The sequence below is a fragment of the Crocodylus siamensis genome, chromosome 2 (genome assembly GCF_052110815.1).
Source record: "Crocodylus siamensis isolate JL-2025a chromosome 2, ASM5211081v1, whole genome shotgun sequence".
Lineage (NCBI taxonomy): Eukaryota > Metazoa > Chordata > Crocodylia > Crocodylidae > Crocodylus > Crocodylus siamensis.
In genome coordinates, this window is record NC_143396.1 from 164207403 (window position 1) to 164222052 (window position 14650).

At 43.3% G+C, this 14650-nt stretch overlaps 1 protein-coding gene across 2 annotated transcripts in view; it reads left to right on the top strand.

The window, feature by feature from the left end:
• PRAG1 (PEAK1 related, kinase-activating pseudokinase 1) overlaps nt 1-14650 on the top strand; it is a 50663-nt gene that overhangs the window by 2692 nt on the left and 33321 nt on the right. Inside the window, exons 2-3 of one of the 2 annotated variants that reach the window (XM_090032026.1) lie at nt 1452-1869; nt 4891-6767. The exons of the other annotated variant lie outside the window; for it this stretch is intronic. Of the exons in view, the coding sequence (XP_089888152.1) occupies nt 1537-1869; nt 4891-6767 (2210 nt within the window). The 5' untranslated portion in view covers nt 1452-1536. The remainder of the gene's footprint in view (nt 1-1451; nt 1870-4890; nt 6768-14650) is intronic. 2 annotated transcript variants of the gene reach the window in all.

Sequence of the window (14650 nt, forward strand, 5' to 3'; positions counted from 1 at the left end):
ATGTCCTTATATGTATTTTATTTGCATCTCATGACCACCTAGCAGTGCTCTGGATTTCCTGCAACATCTAAATCTTACTTGCTTTGTGAATATTCCATTTCTAAAGATTCCTGTACAGGTTTAGCATCAAGCATCTGTTGTGCAAAATCAGTTGTCGTTGGCAGTAAAAGAAAGGAATGGCCCAAAATAGCAAAAAATTCTGCGCGTGGGGAATTTTCTCATTCCATTACTAGAAAGGAAATAGGGAAAGGATTCCTCATCTATCAGTAATCCATTAACAGAGTGTTGTTAATCCATGTGTTTTCAGTTTCACCATTGCAAACAATAAGCTATTTCAGTGAACTGACACTATTATTTGCAACTCTCCTGGCAGTTGTTCAAATCGGTGCCAACTGCAGACTCTCAGCCTTTTTCTCTGTCTTGTTCAGTGGCAATAGACATGGTCTTTAATTATTCTTACATACAATCCCAGCTTAACTTTCATGTACAGTATAATTGCCATTGTCTTACAAAAATGGTTCACAAACTTTTTGGATCAATAAATCCTGTCAGCTCTGAGGATTTTTCATGACCATTATGCATCCCTATCATCAAGGTTTTAACTGAATACATGGTAAAAGCCCATAGGGCCTGATGTGATGTGCAGGCCAGTTATGGGTCACTTACTCCATGGCTTCTTAGACTGCCAGTGATTTGCAAACTACAATTTGGAACCCACTGTTTTAGGGTGATAGAGTGATTCCAGTTGCATTAGGATACAGAACTACTTATGTCTTTTGCTTCATTGGTTCTCTTCTTCCCATAGGCATGATGTTTGTTTGTTATATGCCACCATGAGCCTTTTGGATAGGGTGGGATATAAATCTAAATAAATACTAATAAAGTTTGTTGTGGAAATGGATTCTTTCTCCTCAACTCGGGAAAACCTTTCTTACTATAAGGGTGGCTAAGCATTGGAACAGGCTACCTAGAAAAGTTGTGGAATCTCCATGCTTGGAAATTTTCAAGAAGAGGTTAGATAGACATTTGACAGGGGTGCCTTAGTCAGAGTGTTCTTGCCATGAGCAGGGGTTTGGACTAAATGACATTCTAAAGTCACTTCCAGCCCTATATTTTCTGTGGTACTGATATCTAAGATATTCAGTTTCTATCAGTTCCTCTTACCTTTGTTTCAGACTCAATCTGTTTGGTTATATGTGCTTGTTAAACAATGAATTACTTTTTGAAGGAATGTTGATTGCTTGATGTCCTATCCATTCTCATATTAGAACTGTGCTTAGAAGTTGAAGATTTTGGGTGGTTGCATAGACTTTAGCTAAGCTGTGAAAGAAGCCTTGTAAACAAGTTTTTGCAGTAAAAGTAGAGTATGTGTAATTATACCCTTTTTCCTATAAAAGTGTAAATCCTCTAATTTTCCCATGTAAAATAATTGACTAATTCTGCCTTTCCAGATAGTTCAGCTATAGGATAATCCAAATCTTTAAGGCCAGCTTCAAGGAGTGAACACAAAATGAATAGCAGAGCTCAGTTCCCAAGATGCAGAGGGCCACCAGTGTGAACCTGGAAGACTTGAAAATGTCTGCCTGCAGCAACTTTGTGGAACACATTTGGAAGCCTGGCTCCTGCAAAAACTGCTTTTGTCCTAAAGCTTCCCACAGACTGCAGACATCTCTGGAACTGGGAGCCAGCAACGTGCCCTTGCACAGCCGAAATGGAGTTAGAGCCAAGCCTGAGAACATACCTTCAGAAGATACATGTGTAACTGCCTCGCCCTACTCCAAGCCGACAATTGCTGTGAAGCCAACGATGATAAACTCAGATGTTTCTGACGTATGGGCGGATGTGAATATGAATGCAGATATTTCACAGGTAATGATTAATGGAGTGGTATTTTATGGTGTTCCTTTCATGTAAGGCTTGCATTTGGTTGGCAACAATATGGATATTTGTTATGATGGGAATATATTAAGCCTACCTCAGTTATCTTTATCCATTTTTTTAAAACCAGAATCTTTATTTTTTTTTCTTCTTCTTTCTATCTGTTTTTTAAGCCCGGCTACATTAGAGTTTTCAATTTCTAATGCAAAACACTTAGCAAAATCTGGTGGAAAACTTGTTAAAATGATATAATATTGAACTAGATTATACGTGTAATTCTCAAAGAATCATTCATAAACTTGTTAGGTTAAAAATATTCTCATCTTGTTGCTGTTTTAATTGCAAAATTGTGGATTCCATACACACCTTTCTCCTTCCTGTAACAGAGATTAGCCTGACAACCCCAAGGGCTGAATTCCTCTGATTTTTTGTACAGAATGAATTAAACATGCATGTTTCCCGTCATGACCCAGCCAGTGTACCTCAGTTCTGACCTGGAAGGTCCACCTCTAAGGATGAAGGGATCTACAAGTCCATGTAGTCCTTGGCTTTTCTGCTACACCTGAGGCTGCCAACTGAATTGGCAGTTCCCATGGCTAAATACCTGCTTGCTAGGAAACTATATTTTCATATAGATAACCAAACAGTCATCCATTTTAATGGACTTTTAATTGGTTAATGGATCACTACCAGCCTGTGCCAGTAAACTGGCTAATGTGAACATTTTACTGCCTGATTCATAAATCTCAACCATTCAGTTCTTTTTAATATACCGTTAAAGGCGATGAACTGAAGGAGAACATTTAACAGTGGCTAGTGGTAGAGATGGGACTAAGTTTAGATGAACATTTTCTTCAAAAAAGTGTGAGTAATTTTTGGATTTGGAGAGTGATTCAAGTCGATTCTAATTATGATAGAAATAATTTGGTACAGGATTCTGAATACTGTGAATGAGTTTTACATTGTTTTTAGTCCCACTCACCTGTCTGACCACCTTGACTAGTTTCTTCTAGATGTTGTGCATATATGCTAATCAATAAGCACAGGCGGTTTGTTTCAGAGAAATGGACTTATGGCAAGCTCTATTTCTAGTGACTGATTTATCTCTGTTTTTATGTCTGTCCTGCACCAGTTTCATAGTTTGAAACACTGACTGCTTCAGCTCCCAGCAAGAAATTGTAAGCAGCTATCTTCCCATTTACTTAAAACATTAATTGGAGCTGCTTATCAACTGTGCTATAATCAAAGAGTAAATGGGCTTTTGTGCTTTTAACTAGACTGTCAGTGCTCTGCTTTACTTCCTTTTTTAGGACATATGGGAATACAAGCATAAATGCAGTTTTCTGCTATTAAAGTCAGTACAGTTACTCTGGTTTTAGTTGCTGAGAGCAGAAATTGGGCTTTGACAGTTTATTCTCCTACATGCAGGTTTCTCCCATCTCAAGTCTTTGGCATGCAACAATTTATCATTTACCAGGCATGTGTAACACTCTGCATTTCATGAGATTTTCCCCTTCTCTTCCCTTAGTGAGCAGAGGAAAAGAAAAATTGCCACTATCCCATAGGATGCTGATTCTCAGTTGGGTGCTGTGAGATCTCTTTAAGGGTGCTGCACTGCCTGGCCCTTGCATAAGGAAATAGGTGCTCTTCTCCCCCTGTCGGTATCCTGTGCTTGCCCTCAGCTACCCCTGCAGTGTCTGTGGCTATTCCTCTGAGGACTGCAATGGCTGACACTGTGCAATCAGCCCCTATGCCTGCTGTCCCCTCCATTCCCAGCCATGTCTCTGGACATACATCCAGAACTTTACTGTGCAGTCCAGCTCATCCCCTCTGCTCCTCTCATTCTCCCAAGGGCGGTGAGAGGGGCCCCAAAGACAGTCATTAGCATGTGAGACCCCACAGGAGCAGGTTCAATGGAGAGGGCTAGTCTTACTCCCTCAAGTACAGACTGGGGATTGGGAGGGAGCAGACAGCAAAAGAGCAGAAGGTGACAAGATTAGGTCCTGCCCCCACCACCCTTACCTGGCACAAGCTTAATCAGTAGTTCTCAGGGGTTTTTAGCCTCAAGACCCCTTCCATATATTTTCTGAATTTAGATTCTAACTCAACGATTCTTAACTGGAGTCCCACGAAATTCAGAAAAGTTATGGAGGGAGCCATATGGCTAAGAAGGCTGAGAAACACTGCTGTCGTGGGAGGGGTTAGAAAGAATCCATGACTTCAGGTCTTGCTATTGGGAGTAAAGATAAGGTCTTCTGGAATGCCTGGGCATGCTACACGTGTGTAAGTGAAAGTGGGGAGTACTAGTGCCTCTAGCATATCGGAAGGGAAAAATTTCACTGCTGCCACTTCTAGCTTGAAATGGAAGGGATCTTTGGCCAGCAGCCAAAATGTTCTGGTATCAGTGCCATTTAGTATGAAGCCTTTAACTGGAAGCACTGCAAGAAGGTTCCATTCTGTTAGGCTTTGGTGAATTGATAGAATTACCCAGAGACAAGGAATTGTAAGGCGAAAGCGCAGAGGTAATTGTGTTGTAGCAAATGTACTAAAGGAACAGTTCTTCTAGGGGGGAAATGAAGACCCCCCCCTCTCCCCCCCCCCCAAGCTCGGCATCCGGCTGCTGGGGGGTATGTTGACCCAAAAAGGTTGAAAACCTGGAAATAAAACTACTGTAAATACACACTTTTTAAATCGGTGACTCTTTGCTGCATCTAAATATAATACACACATGCAGTATGTCAGGTGGAAAATGTTACTAGATAAGAACTCGAATAAGAAAATGTAATGCCTTCTTCAATATATAGACTTTGTTAATAATGCAAGAATTATAAATGGTACAGAAAGTAGGACAAAGATTGAATTAGTTACTAGTGGGACAGGTACACAGGCACAGAACAGAACTAACTACAAACCTGAGAGAACCTGAGCTGCATTTCTTTTTTTCTTTTTTTTAAATTCTCTTTCTCTTTAATACACACCCTGAAAATGTACTTTTATCTTTGACCAACACAGGTCAGCTGGCAAATGTCTCCTGGAAAACATCTCTTTATGAAGCGTGGAGAAACCCAAAGAACATGCCTTGACAATTTTGGGAGCAGCATTATGAGAGAGCCCTTTGTTCAAGATGCACTAAATGACTGTGTTCAGCATCCTCAAGGCTACTCCATGGTGGGCCTGCATAGCCTTGAAAGTAGGGTGGAAAGAAATATCTCTTTCCATAGCTTGGCTTTTGTGGATGAGATGAGTGGACAGGAGGACAGAGCTATACTTGCTAACAAGGAAAAGTGCACTTTGGCACAAAGGGCCTTCTGCCACAAATCATTCTCCGTCACTGACAGAAGCACTATGTCTACCATGGACTCCACTGGAAATCCATCTTTTCAGGTAAGGGAAGGAGCCACACTTCCCTTGGACAGCAGTGGTAATTTCTGCTCTCCAGGCTTTGAAAGTGAAAGTGGGGAGTACTGTTCAATCATGGACTATTGCAGAAAGAGTCCTGTCCCACAAGATACTTCATGTCCAGAGGATAAGGGTATATGGCATAAAAGTGAAAATCTAGCTACAGGGTTCTGGGGAAAACGGGACCCAGTTGAGAATTCAAGGGAAAAGACAAGGTCAGTAAAGTTTAATGAAGATGAATGCAGAGTTTTGAATTTACCTTCATGTTTGCAAAGGGAGCACCATTTACATGACTCTCTACAATATCATATGTGTTCAGAAAGAAAAAAGTCAGCGCTCATATCTGAGGCTGCTGTCTTACCAGACAACGTACTGAACAGCAGCAGCAATCCTCTTGCTGTATCCCAGGAAAATGAATGCTATCCCCTCATTAGAGAATCGGATATTAACAAAGGAAACCACTTGGAAAATTCAAGCAGTCCCCAGAATGCTCAACTAGATCTTCAGCATACCCATCTTGCAGAACCTGCCCACAGTGAACCCATTTATGCTGAAAGTACCAAGAGGAAAAAGGTGCAGTTAAATAATTCTGACACACATACAAAGACAGACAGGCCTCCATACAGTCCCATCAAAGAGCAGGCTGATGGCCCCTGGAGAGATGGCATGCATCGTTTGAGCAATGAAACAGAGGATTCCACCACGCAAATAGCAGCAAAGATAACAATTATGGCAGCGCATGCAGAGAATGACAAGAAGACAATATTTCTTAGCAGCCCAGACTCAGCTGTTGGGGTCCAGTGGCCATGCTTTAGTGCCTCCTTTCATCCTGATTTTGCAACACCATCGCCAACCTTTGGGTATGGAGAAGGCCACCAAGCAAGTATTGGGATGGGTCTGGGTGAAGACAGCCATAGATTTCATCAGCAAACAGACAGCAAGTACTTAGTTAATGAGAGCCCTTCTGTTCCTCCTAAAATGTCCAGAAACATCCAGGCTAGCAGTGAGGAGACGCACATGCTTGCAGTCAGCTCTCCTGTGGCAGGACTGCATGACAGTGATGATCATGATGGTCCCAGCACCCAACTCTCTTCAAGCAAATGTACAGATACTAGTGTTTTTGAGGCTTTGCCCTCTTTCTGCTCTCATATCAATGGGATGTCAGCAGAGGAGCTCAGCAGGGGTCTGCCAGTCTCCTCCTATGAGAGAAGGCATAAAAACACAGTTGCAGCATGGAGTAGGCAATGCCGAATAGAGGAGGAAGGGGAGGAAGAGCAGGAGCTCTTAAACTACCCACAGGCAAGGGACACGGGTAATGGACCAGCTAGTGCTCCCAGCAGTGTCACTGCCCATCAAATGGAAGACTGCAGTCTTCAGGAAAACACCCCTGGGATATGCAAATCAGCATCTTTTGCTTTTGATTTCCCTTCAGACAAGAAGGCAATTGAGGAATTTGTACCTCCTCCTCCACCTCCAAAGAAACAATCCAGGTACAGTTGGATGTATGAAAGTGTTCTGATGTTAATTTTTGTACTGAAGATGATTATGAGTTACGTATTTAACTGAAGGAGGCCTTTCTTTTTTTATCCTGATTTAAAATATGAATGGTCTGATAAGAACTGACTTTCTGGAATTGCTGTGCAGCTGCATGCTTTCTTTCCTATCATGCCAGATCTTTATAAGCCCCTATACAAATGCTGTGATAAGTTGTGACAGTCCTTTAGAGTTGATACAAAAAAGGGCTTCTGGTTGCACTTGTTTTATGTGCTCTTTTCTTCATTATATTGATGTAAAGACCCAGGAAACTCAGCATTTCCTAAGTCAGGCATGGACTGAGAAGCCCTGTCATGCATAGGAATACTCAGATACCAACCAAAGAACAGGTTATAAAATCCTAGACGATATACATTTCTTAGAGAGAACCTCTAGGTAAGGTTCACCAACACTTTTTTTACTTGCTTTTAACTCTGCAAAATATTAACTGTTTGGGCTGAAATTCTGCCTAATGGGTGTCTCCCTTAGGCTATTTTAGTAATAGTAGTAGCAGCATTGTTTCAACTAAAAAGGGCTTAGCCATTTCTGAGAACAAAGTTAAGAGAAAATACATCATTTTGTATATGTTAAAAATTGAGAAGCTCAAGCATCTACATGCTTTGGAGTAGACATTTAAAAGTTGTTGGGGAGATAGGAAAGAGGGTCCTTTATGTAATCAGGTAATTGAAGACTGATAAAATGTACTTGCAAAGGGACAGAACTCTAGTTGCGCAAACCAGCTTAACTCCAGTATTTCCTAACTTCTGAGTGTTTGACTGTGTTTTTGCATTCAAAAATTATATTAGAAGAAAGTTAAAGTAGCAGTTATATATATTAAATGTATATGAGAAAGAGCTATCCCTCTGAAAGGTCAGCTGCCTTCCAATAATAACTGGTCCTATCACTATTTGTTACATTATTTTTCTGCATTTAAGTGTCCCTCAGTAAAAATTCAAATGAAGACCAGGGCCAATGGATGCAAACTCCCGGAAGGCTGCTTCAGGCTTATTACCAGAAAAAACTCCTTCACAGTCAGGGTGTCCAGGCGCTGGAATAAACTCCCTCCTGAGGTGGTGCAGTCACCTACCCTGGAGGTTTCCAAGAGGAGACTGAACAGTCACCTTGCTGGGGTCACTTAACCCCAGTTGTCTTCCTGCCTAGAGCAAGGAGGCTGGACCCAATGATCTGCAAGGTCCTTTCCATCCCTAACAATTTATAAATCTGAATTCTTCCCAGGGCTCTTGGTAAATCAGGCAATTTGGTAGCTGAGGTAGATGCTTACAATGAGTATGCAGAAGATGAAATTAGATTAACAAACCTTTCCATTTTATAACTTGTCCATTCCTTCCCAGTATGATGAAGTCACAAGACATATAACTTCTAGTACATTTTTTATTAGAGGAGAAAGAAAGGTGTTTGAAAAAGAGAGGCAAGTCCAGCTACTAGGCTTTGAAGCCAAAGGAAGTGGTGAAACTGGTTTACTAGAGAATTTTAGTTTGCCGTCATGTAAATTCAGTTGCATCTTAATATTCCATTGTTGAACTTGAGATTTCTTACAGCTTGCATAATAGAGAAGATGAGTTTTTAGAATAGCTAAACAATAGACCAAATGCATTTCTGAAAAAAAGGGACAGAATAGAAAGCTTTAGAACTCCTCAGCAGTCGGAGAAAGGAGAGCATTCATGGAAGGACAGCTTTTCAGAAAAGCCTTATGTCACACATTCTTCTTGCTGTGGCAGGTGCACCTCCAGATTGACATGGAGGGTAAGAAAGGGACCACAGAGAGCCTGCTTTAATATCAAATATAGCAGCAGAAAAACATTTTGACTCTGACCTTGTGTACTTTTGTCCATGGCTGTTGGCTTGTTGTTCATCACATTAAACTGTGGTTTATGACTCTGTTCTTTCCAGAATACTTAGTCTGGTTCAGACTTTAGCAGAATAGGAAGCTGTGAAAATATGTTGCTGTGGAAGAGAGAGTTGTGCATCTCATTCAGTATCACTTGAATGCACAAGAATTACAGGAATGTAGGAAACAGGAAGTTATTTATGGAGGCAAGAAATGTGAGGTGCTGGCAGAGCCTAATGAAGTCAGCCCAGGGCCTTAGACTTCGTGACAGCCTATCTGACCCTGCCCTTCCATCATTGCTCTCCTCCCCCACTTTGATGTGGTAAGTGGCTGTTTCCTTCCTGAAAAGACAGAACAGTAACATGGAGCCCCTTTTCTCTATCAGGAGTTGGAGTTCTCCTGTGGTAGCTGAGCCCTCCTTCCTTTCTTCCCAGAGTTGCCACCCTAGTAGGAATGGTGATCTTGGGTAGGAGGGCTCTTCAATTCTAATATACTAGTTGTTGAAGTATGTGCTTGAAGGGCCTGCTGCGTTCCTCCCCTTCTGCTGTAGGACCAGTAAAGGCCACTTATAATAGTGTGTGTTGGAGTTAACACTTCAGGGACCCTGATGGGAAACTTCCTCCCCTCAGTGTCATCACAGACTACCTGTGTACTCAGACAAAGACTACTGCAGCCATTACTCCTCAGTCCCATTCAGAACTTGTCTTCACACACACAAGGGTTAGAAAATTAAACTTTAAAAAATGAAAGTTGAATTTATATGATCATATGTTCCCACATCTTGGGATCCCTTAAATCAGTTTCAGTTATAAAAGTAGGCAACAGTGATACATTTTATCCACTTGTGTCTTCTGACAGTAGACAAGATTGTGGTGTATCTGAATGGTAGATGCTTTGATCCCCTCCATTCCAACTATCCAAAGAGCAGATCCAGCTACCAACTCCCCTGCAATGGCCTTAAAAAGATTGGGTCGCAGTTTCACAGGTTTCATAAATCCAAAAATATCAACCTGTTCACCTTCTTTGTACATGTTCTCATTTCCATTTTAACTTTTGTTTCTTTGAGCATGTTTCATGCACAGCATAGCACATTATTGCTTGTGTGTGGGCCTGTTAGCATGTGTGCAGAGATGTATGTAGAATACCTGTATATAGGGTAAACGTGTTTATATTCCTCCTCTCTTGATCTGTGTGCAGTGTTTGCCAAACTGTGGTTCTGCTAAATATGTGGAAGCGTAATAAGCATTTTTTATATAAAGGGTCAGACCATAGAATTTAATCATGGAAGACTAAAAATCCACTTTGGCTTAAGCCTAATCTGTAGGTTTAAAACTAGTTCCTTGGCTGCTGCTAAGGAGCTCGCAGTACAATTTGGGACAATGCAGAGGTGACTTCCAGCTGAATTCGTGTCTTCCCAGTGCTGGAAAGGCTGTAAAAGAGTGTATCTGTGCTGGAAGAGCCTTTGCTCTCAGAGCTATGCCAGCAGAGCCACCTAGTGGAGACAAGGCATATGCCAGCAAAGGAATTTCTGTTGGCATAGTTGCACCACCTCCATGACTGACGGGCATTAGGCTAAGATAACAGGAGCGCTCTTCTACAGCCATGGTTGCATGGCTTGCCTGCAGAGCTATCCTGGTTAGGGGATATAATGATTTTTTCATTCTCCTTGTCCATATAGCAATATTGAAAAAACTTTGCAGTGCAGATTTGACTCAGATTTAATCTTGGGCTTTTGTTAAACCTGTTCAGAGGCCCGTCTAAACAAAGCCAGCTGTTACTGACCACAGGTGACTATTTGATGACAGGCAGGGATGGCCAGTGTGCAGGAAAGCACAGGGCAGGTCAACTGCCCACCAGCCTTGCTCCCTGGTGCCTCAAAAACAAACTGCCATTGGAGCTATAATTCTGCTTCTGCCACTGAAGGGTCCTTCCATGGCCAGAAATGCTGGTTATGGGACATTTTGTGCTATCAGAGCAGTGTAAATCGGACGCAACAGGGGCTGGCACCTAACACCACCATCTGAAAACACTTGCTTTAATGTGTACCTTGGAGAAAACAGTTCAGAGCATTCATACTATTAAAATGTTACAGAAAAAGGGGGAATATTTAATATGCCTAAGACAGAATAAAGGCAATACCAGTCCTTTAAAAACACTAACCTTGCAGTGCGAGAAAAAGATCATGATAATGTGTACTGAAATATAGTATAGTTGAGAATACACTTGATCTTAGTCTTTTGGCTAAGATCAAGCATATTTATTCTCAACTGTGGGAATTGTTTGAGTGGGGCACATCTAGAATTTCTTAAAGGGACGCTTGTTACTCCACCCCTCAGACAGAGAGTGGGAGCGAGGAGTGGCTGGAGCCTGTGGACACTAGGGAGCCAGGCAGGGATGAGGTACTTGAATGGGGAAACCCCCTATCACTGCTGCTACTGCTGTCCCCATCTGATGCAGACATGGATAGAGACCCAGACACAGTGGTGGCAGAGAGGTGAGGTTCTACCTGCTCCCTGCCCTCCCAGTCCTCATGTGTCCCCTGTTGACTGGGAGCAGATGCTGGAAAGAGGAGCTAACCCCCTACCACCACTATCCTGGTGAAGCTTGGATCCCTGTGCAGCTTCTCCCTGCAGCCCCTGCAGAAGCAGGACCGGAGAGGCTCTGGGACTCCATCTGTGTCTGGGTCAGATAGGGTCAATGACAGTCTCACACAGATTCCTCCTTTAAGTGCCTCTCCCCTGCCTGGCTGCTCCCTCCCCTGCCATTTTCTCTGCTGGTAGGGAGGAGGTGCTGGAAAGAGAAACCTGTGCAGAACCAGAGCTGGCCCTGGCTGAGCCTGGCAGTTTGTGCAGCTGTTCCCTGCAACTCACAGCTGGAGCAGGGCAGAGGGAGCTAATTCCTGGTGGGTCTAAGTCCATGGTCATTGTATACAAATAGGCCTGTCTCCAACAGTGGCAGTAGTTGATGCTTTACAGCAGGGATCAGGAACATACAGCCCACAGGCCAGATCCAGCTCTCAGAGCTACTGTATGTGACATGTGGAGCTGGAAGGTCTTTCTTTGCACCTGTGGTAGTGTAGACAATGAGGAACTGTGCTGGGGCCGGGCAACTGCAAGCTGCACCTGCATTGCTGCCATTTCTTCTTGTCCCCTGCTTCCTGGCTACAGCTTCCTGCTGGTAAGAAATTGAACAGGGGTGGCCAGCTTCCAGCTGTGCCTACACTGCAGCTGGGAGAGGGAGGGGGATGGAGAGAAATAGGTTTGGGTAAATGCAGCCTCCAGCTTCCTGGCCCTGGTGCTGCTCCTAGGAGCGTGGCCCCAGCACAGGTCCCCACCAGCTGGAAGCTGTGCTCACACCCCAGCTGGGGGCTGGGAAGAGCAGTGGTAGCACCAGCCCAGCTTCCAGCTGCCTGGGCCTGGCACAACCCAGGCAAAACCCTCTCCCTCCTGATGTACTACTGAAGCCACCAGGCTTGTGCTGGACTGGAGCCAGATTGTTCTGGCCCATGACTTGAAAAATCGCCAGCCCCTGCTTTAGAGGGAAAGTGTATATACAGGTCATGTCTAATGTAATCCATCCCCGTCACTGGCAATAACCATCGTTCGTTTAGGTGTGATATGTTATAAAGCTGATATGCAAAAGGAAGGTGCCGGGTTTGTGCCTTTTGGATGTATTGTTTAGCTATATAGTGAAGCCCTGGACCGTGGGTTGGCAACCTATAACCTTGCAGGCCAAATCCAGCCCACAGAGCCATGTAACTTGGCTTGCAGACATGGGGATTGGGGGTCATTCAGCAGTGGATGGCTTCAGCAGTGGTCACTTTTCTGTACCACCACAAGAAGAAACAGGGATAGCCTCTGGGTCCTGGCACCCTGTACTTCCTCCGGCCTGAACTTTATCATTCAGGCTGCAGCCTAAAAAGTTTCCCAACTCCACCCCTAGATCTTTTTTGGCATGCCTCTGTCCCCTCAGGAACATGCCAGGGAACACCATAATGAAGTATACTGCATGGTCACCCCCTTGGTCCCATTCTGCGCATGCTACTGTTCAAACCAGATGTTGTAGCCCACTTAGTGCAGTATTGGGCACATACTGTACAACCTCCTGAGAGAGCAAGTCACTGACATGTGCCCAGCACCTCACTAACAGGATACTTGTTATAGCAGGGGTGGCCAACTTGCAGCATGTGTGCCTGAAGGGGCATAGCAACCTCTTTGTGGCATGCGTGCATAATTTGTCTTGCTGCATGTAGTGCCCCCATTGTGTTACAGCATGTAGTATGTGTGGAACAGACAAAACATGCTTCCCTCCAGTGCTCTCCAGCATGGTCCTAAGGTAATGGAGACAGGCCTTTCTTTGCTTCTTTTTTGAGTTCTTTGATTTTTGTTTCCTATCTGTTTTGCTTTTTTTATTTAAAAAAAATAGACATTTACATCTATAAAACCTGAATCTGTAGGGAAAACTGGTTAAATTATGACACTGCATGAGAACAGAGATTGAACAAGGAAGAGATTTTTATTCTGACTGTTTCAGAATATTGCAGGGTAATCAACTCTTGAAATTCTTAACAATGTGTAGTGGATTCTCTATCACTGGGAATCTCTAAATCATCATTATATTTCTTTCTAAAAGTGATGCTGTAGTTCAGCCACAAGTTATTTGTCTGCAAGAATGCTTGAGTAAAATCTTCCAGCTGATTATGGAGGCTGAGTAAGCATCCGTAGCAGTTCCTTCTGGCCTGAAAATACGTACCAATTATCTCTGTAGCATCTTTTGGTGTTAACACTCTAATTGGTTTTAACATAATTAATACTATCTTCAAAATGCTCTAACAAGTACATGTCTCATAAGCATGTTCGTAGATTCATAAATTGTAAGGGGCTGGGAGGGACCTCACAAGATCATAGGGGTCCAGTTCCCCTGCACTAGGCAGGAAAGACAACTGAGGTCAGGTGACCGCAGTGAGGTGACCATGCAGTCTCTTCTTGAAGATTTCCAGGGTAGATAGATTGCACCACTTCTGGAGGGAGTTTATTCGACTGTCTGGATTCTCTAATTGTGAAGAAATTTTTCCTAGCATTAAGCCTGAAACAGTCTTCCAGGAGTTTGTGGCCATTACTCCTGGTTTTCCCCAAGGGTGCCCTGGTAAACAGTTGTTTGCCAAGCCTTTGATGTATTCCCTTGATAGAGTGGTAAGCTACTACCAAATCCCCTCTCAGCCTTCTCGTTTTTAGGCTGAAGAGACCCAAGTCCCTCAGCTTTTCCATGTATGGCTTGCCTTGCAAGTCTCTGATCATACAGATGGACCTTCTGTGGACTCTCTCAAACTTTTCCATGTCCTTGTTGAAATGCGGCACCCAGAACTGGACGCAGTACTCCAGCTGCAGTCTCACCAACACCGAGTAAAGTAGAAGAAACACTTCCTTGGTTTTGCTTGAGATGCATTGGTTGATGTACACCAGAGTATTGTTTGCCCTGCCAGCTGTAGCATTGCACTGATGGCTCATATTCATACTATGGTCAATTATTACCCTTAGGTCCCTTTAAGTCATGGTGCTAGTCAGTTTGGCACCACCAGATCTGTAAATGTGTTAGGGATTGTTCATCCCCAGATGGAGCATTTTACACTTCTCAATGTTGAACTTCATCTGCTTCCAATTCGCCCAATTTTCCAGCCTGCTTAGGTCTGGAAAATTCTGTATCTGCAGCCTATCTTTAAACATGCCCATGCTTCCCCATAATTTGGTGTTATCTGCGAACTTGGCCAGTGAGCTCTTTATCCCTACATCCAAATCATTGATAAAGATGTTGAAAAGCACTGGACCAAGTGCAGACCCATGACGGACACCACTGGCAACTTCTCGCCAGGATGACACAGATTGGTTCATTAGACCTCTCTGGGTCCTATCCCGCAGCCAGCTTCTTACCCACCCAGCTGTTGAGCAATTAAACCCACAATCCTTCAATTTTCCTGTGAGAATATCATGGGAT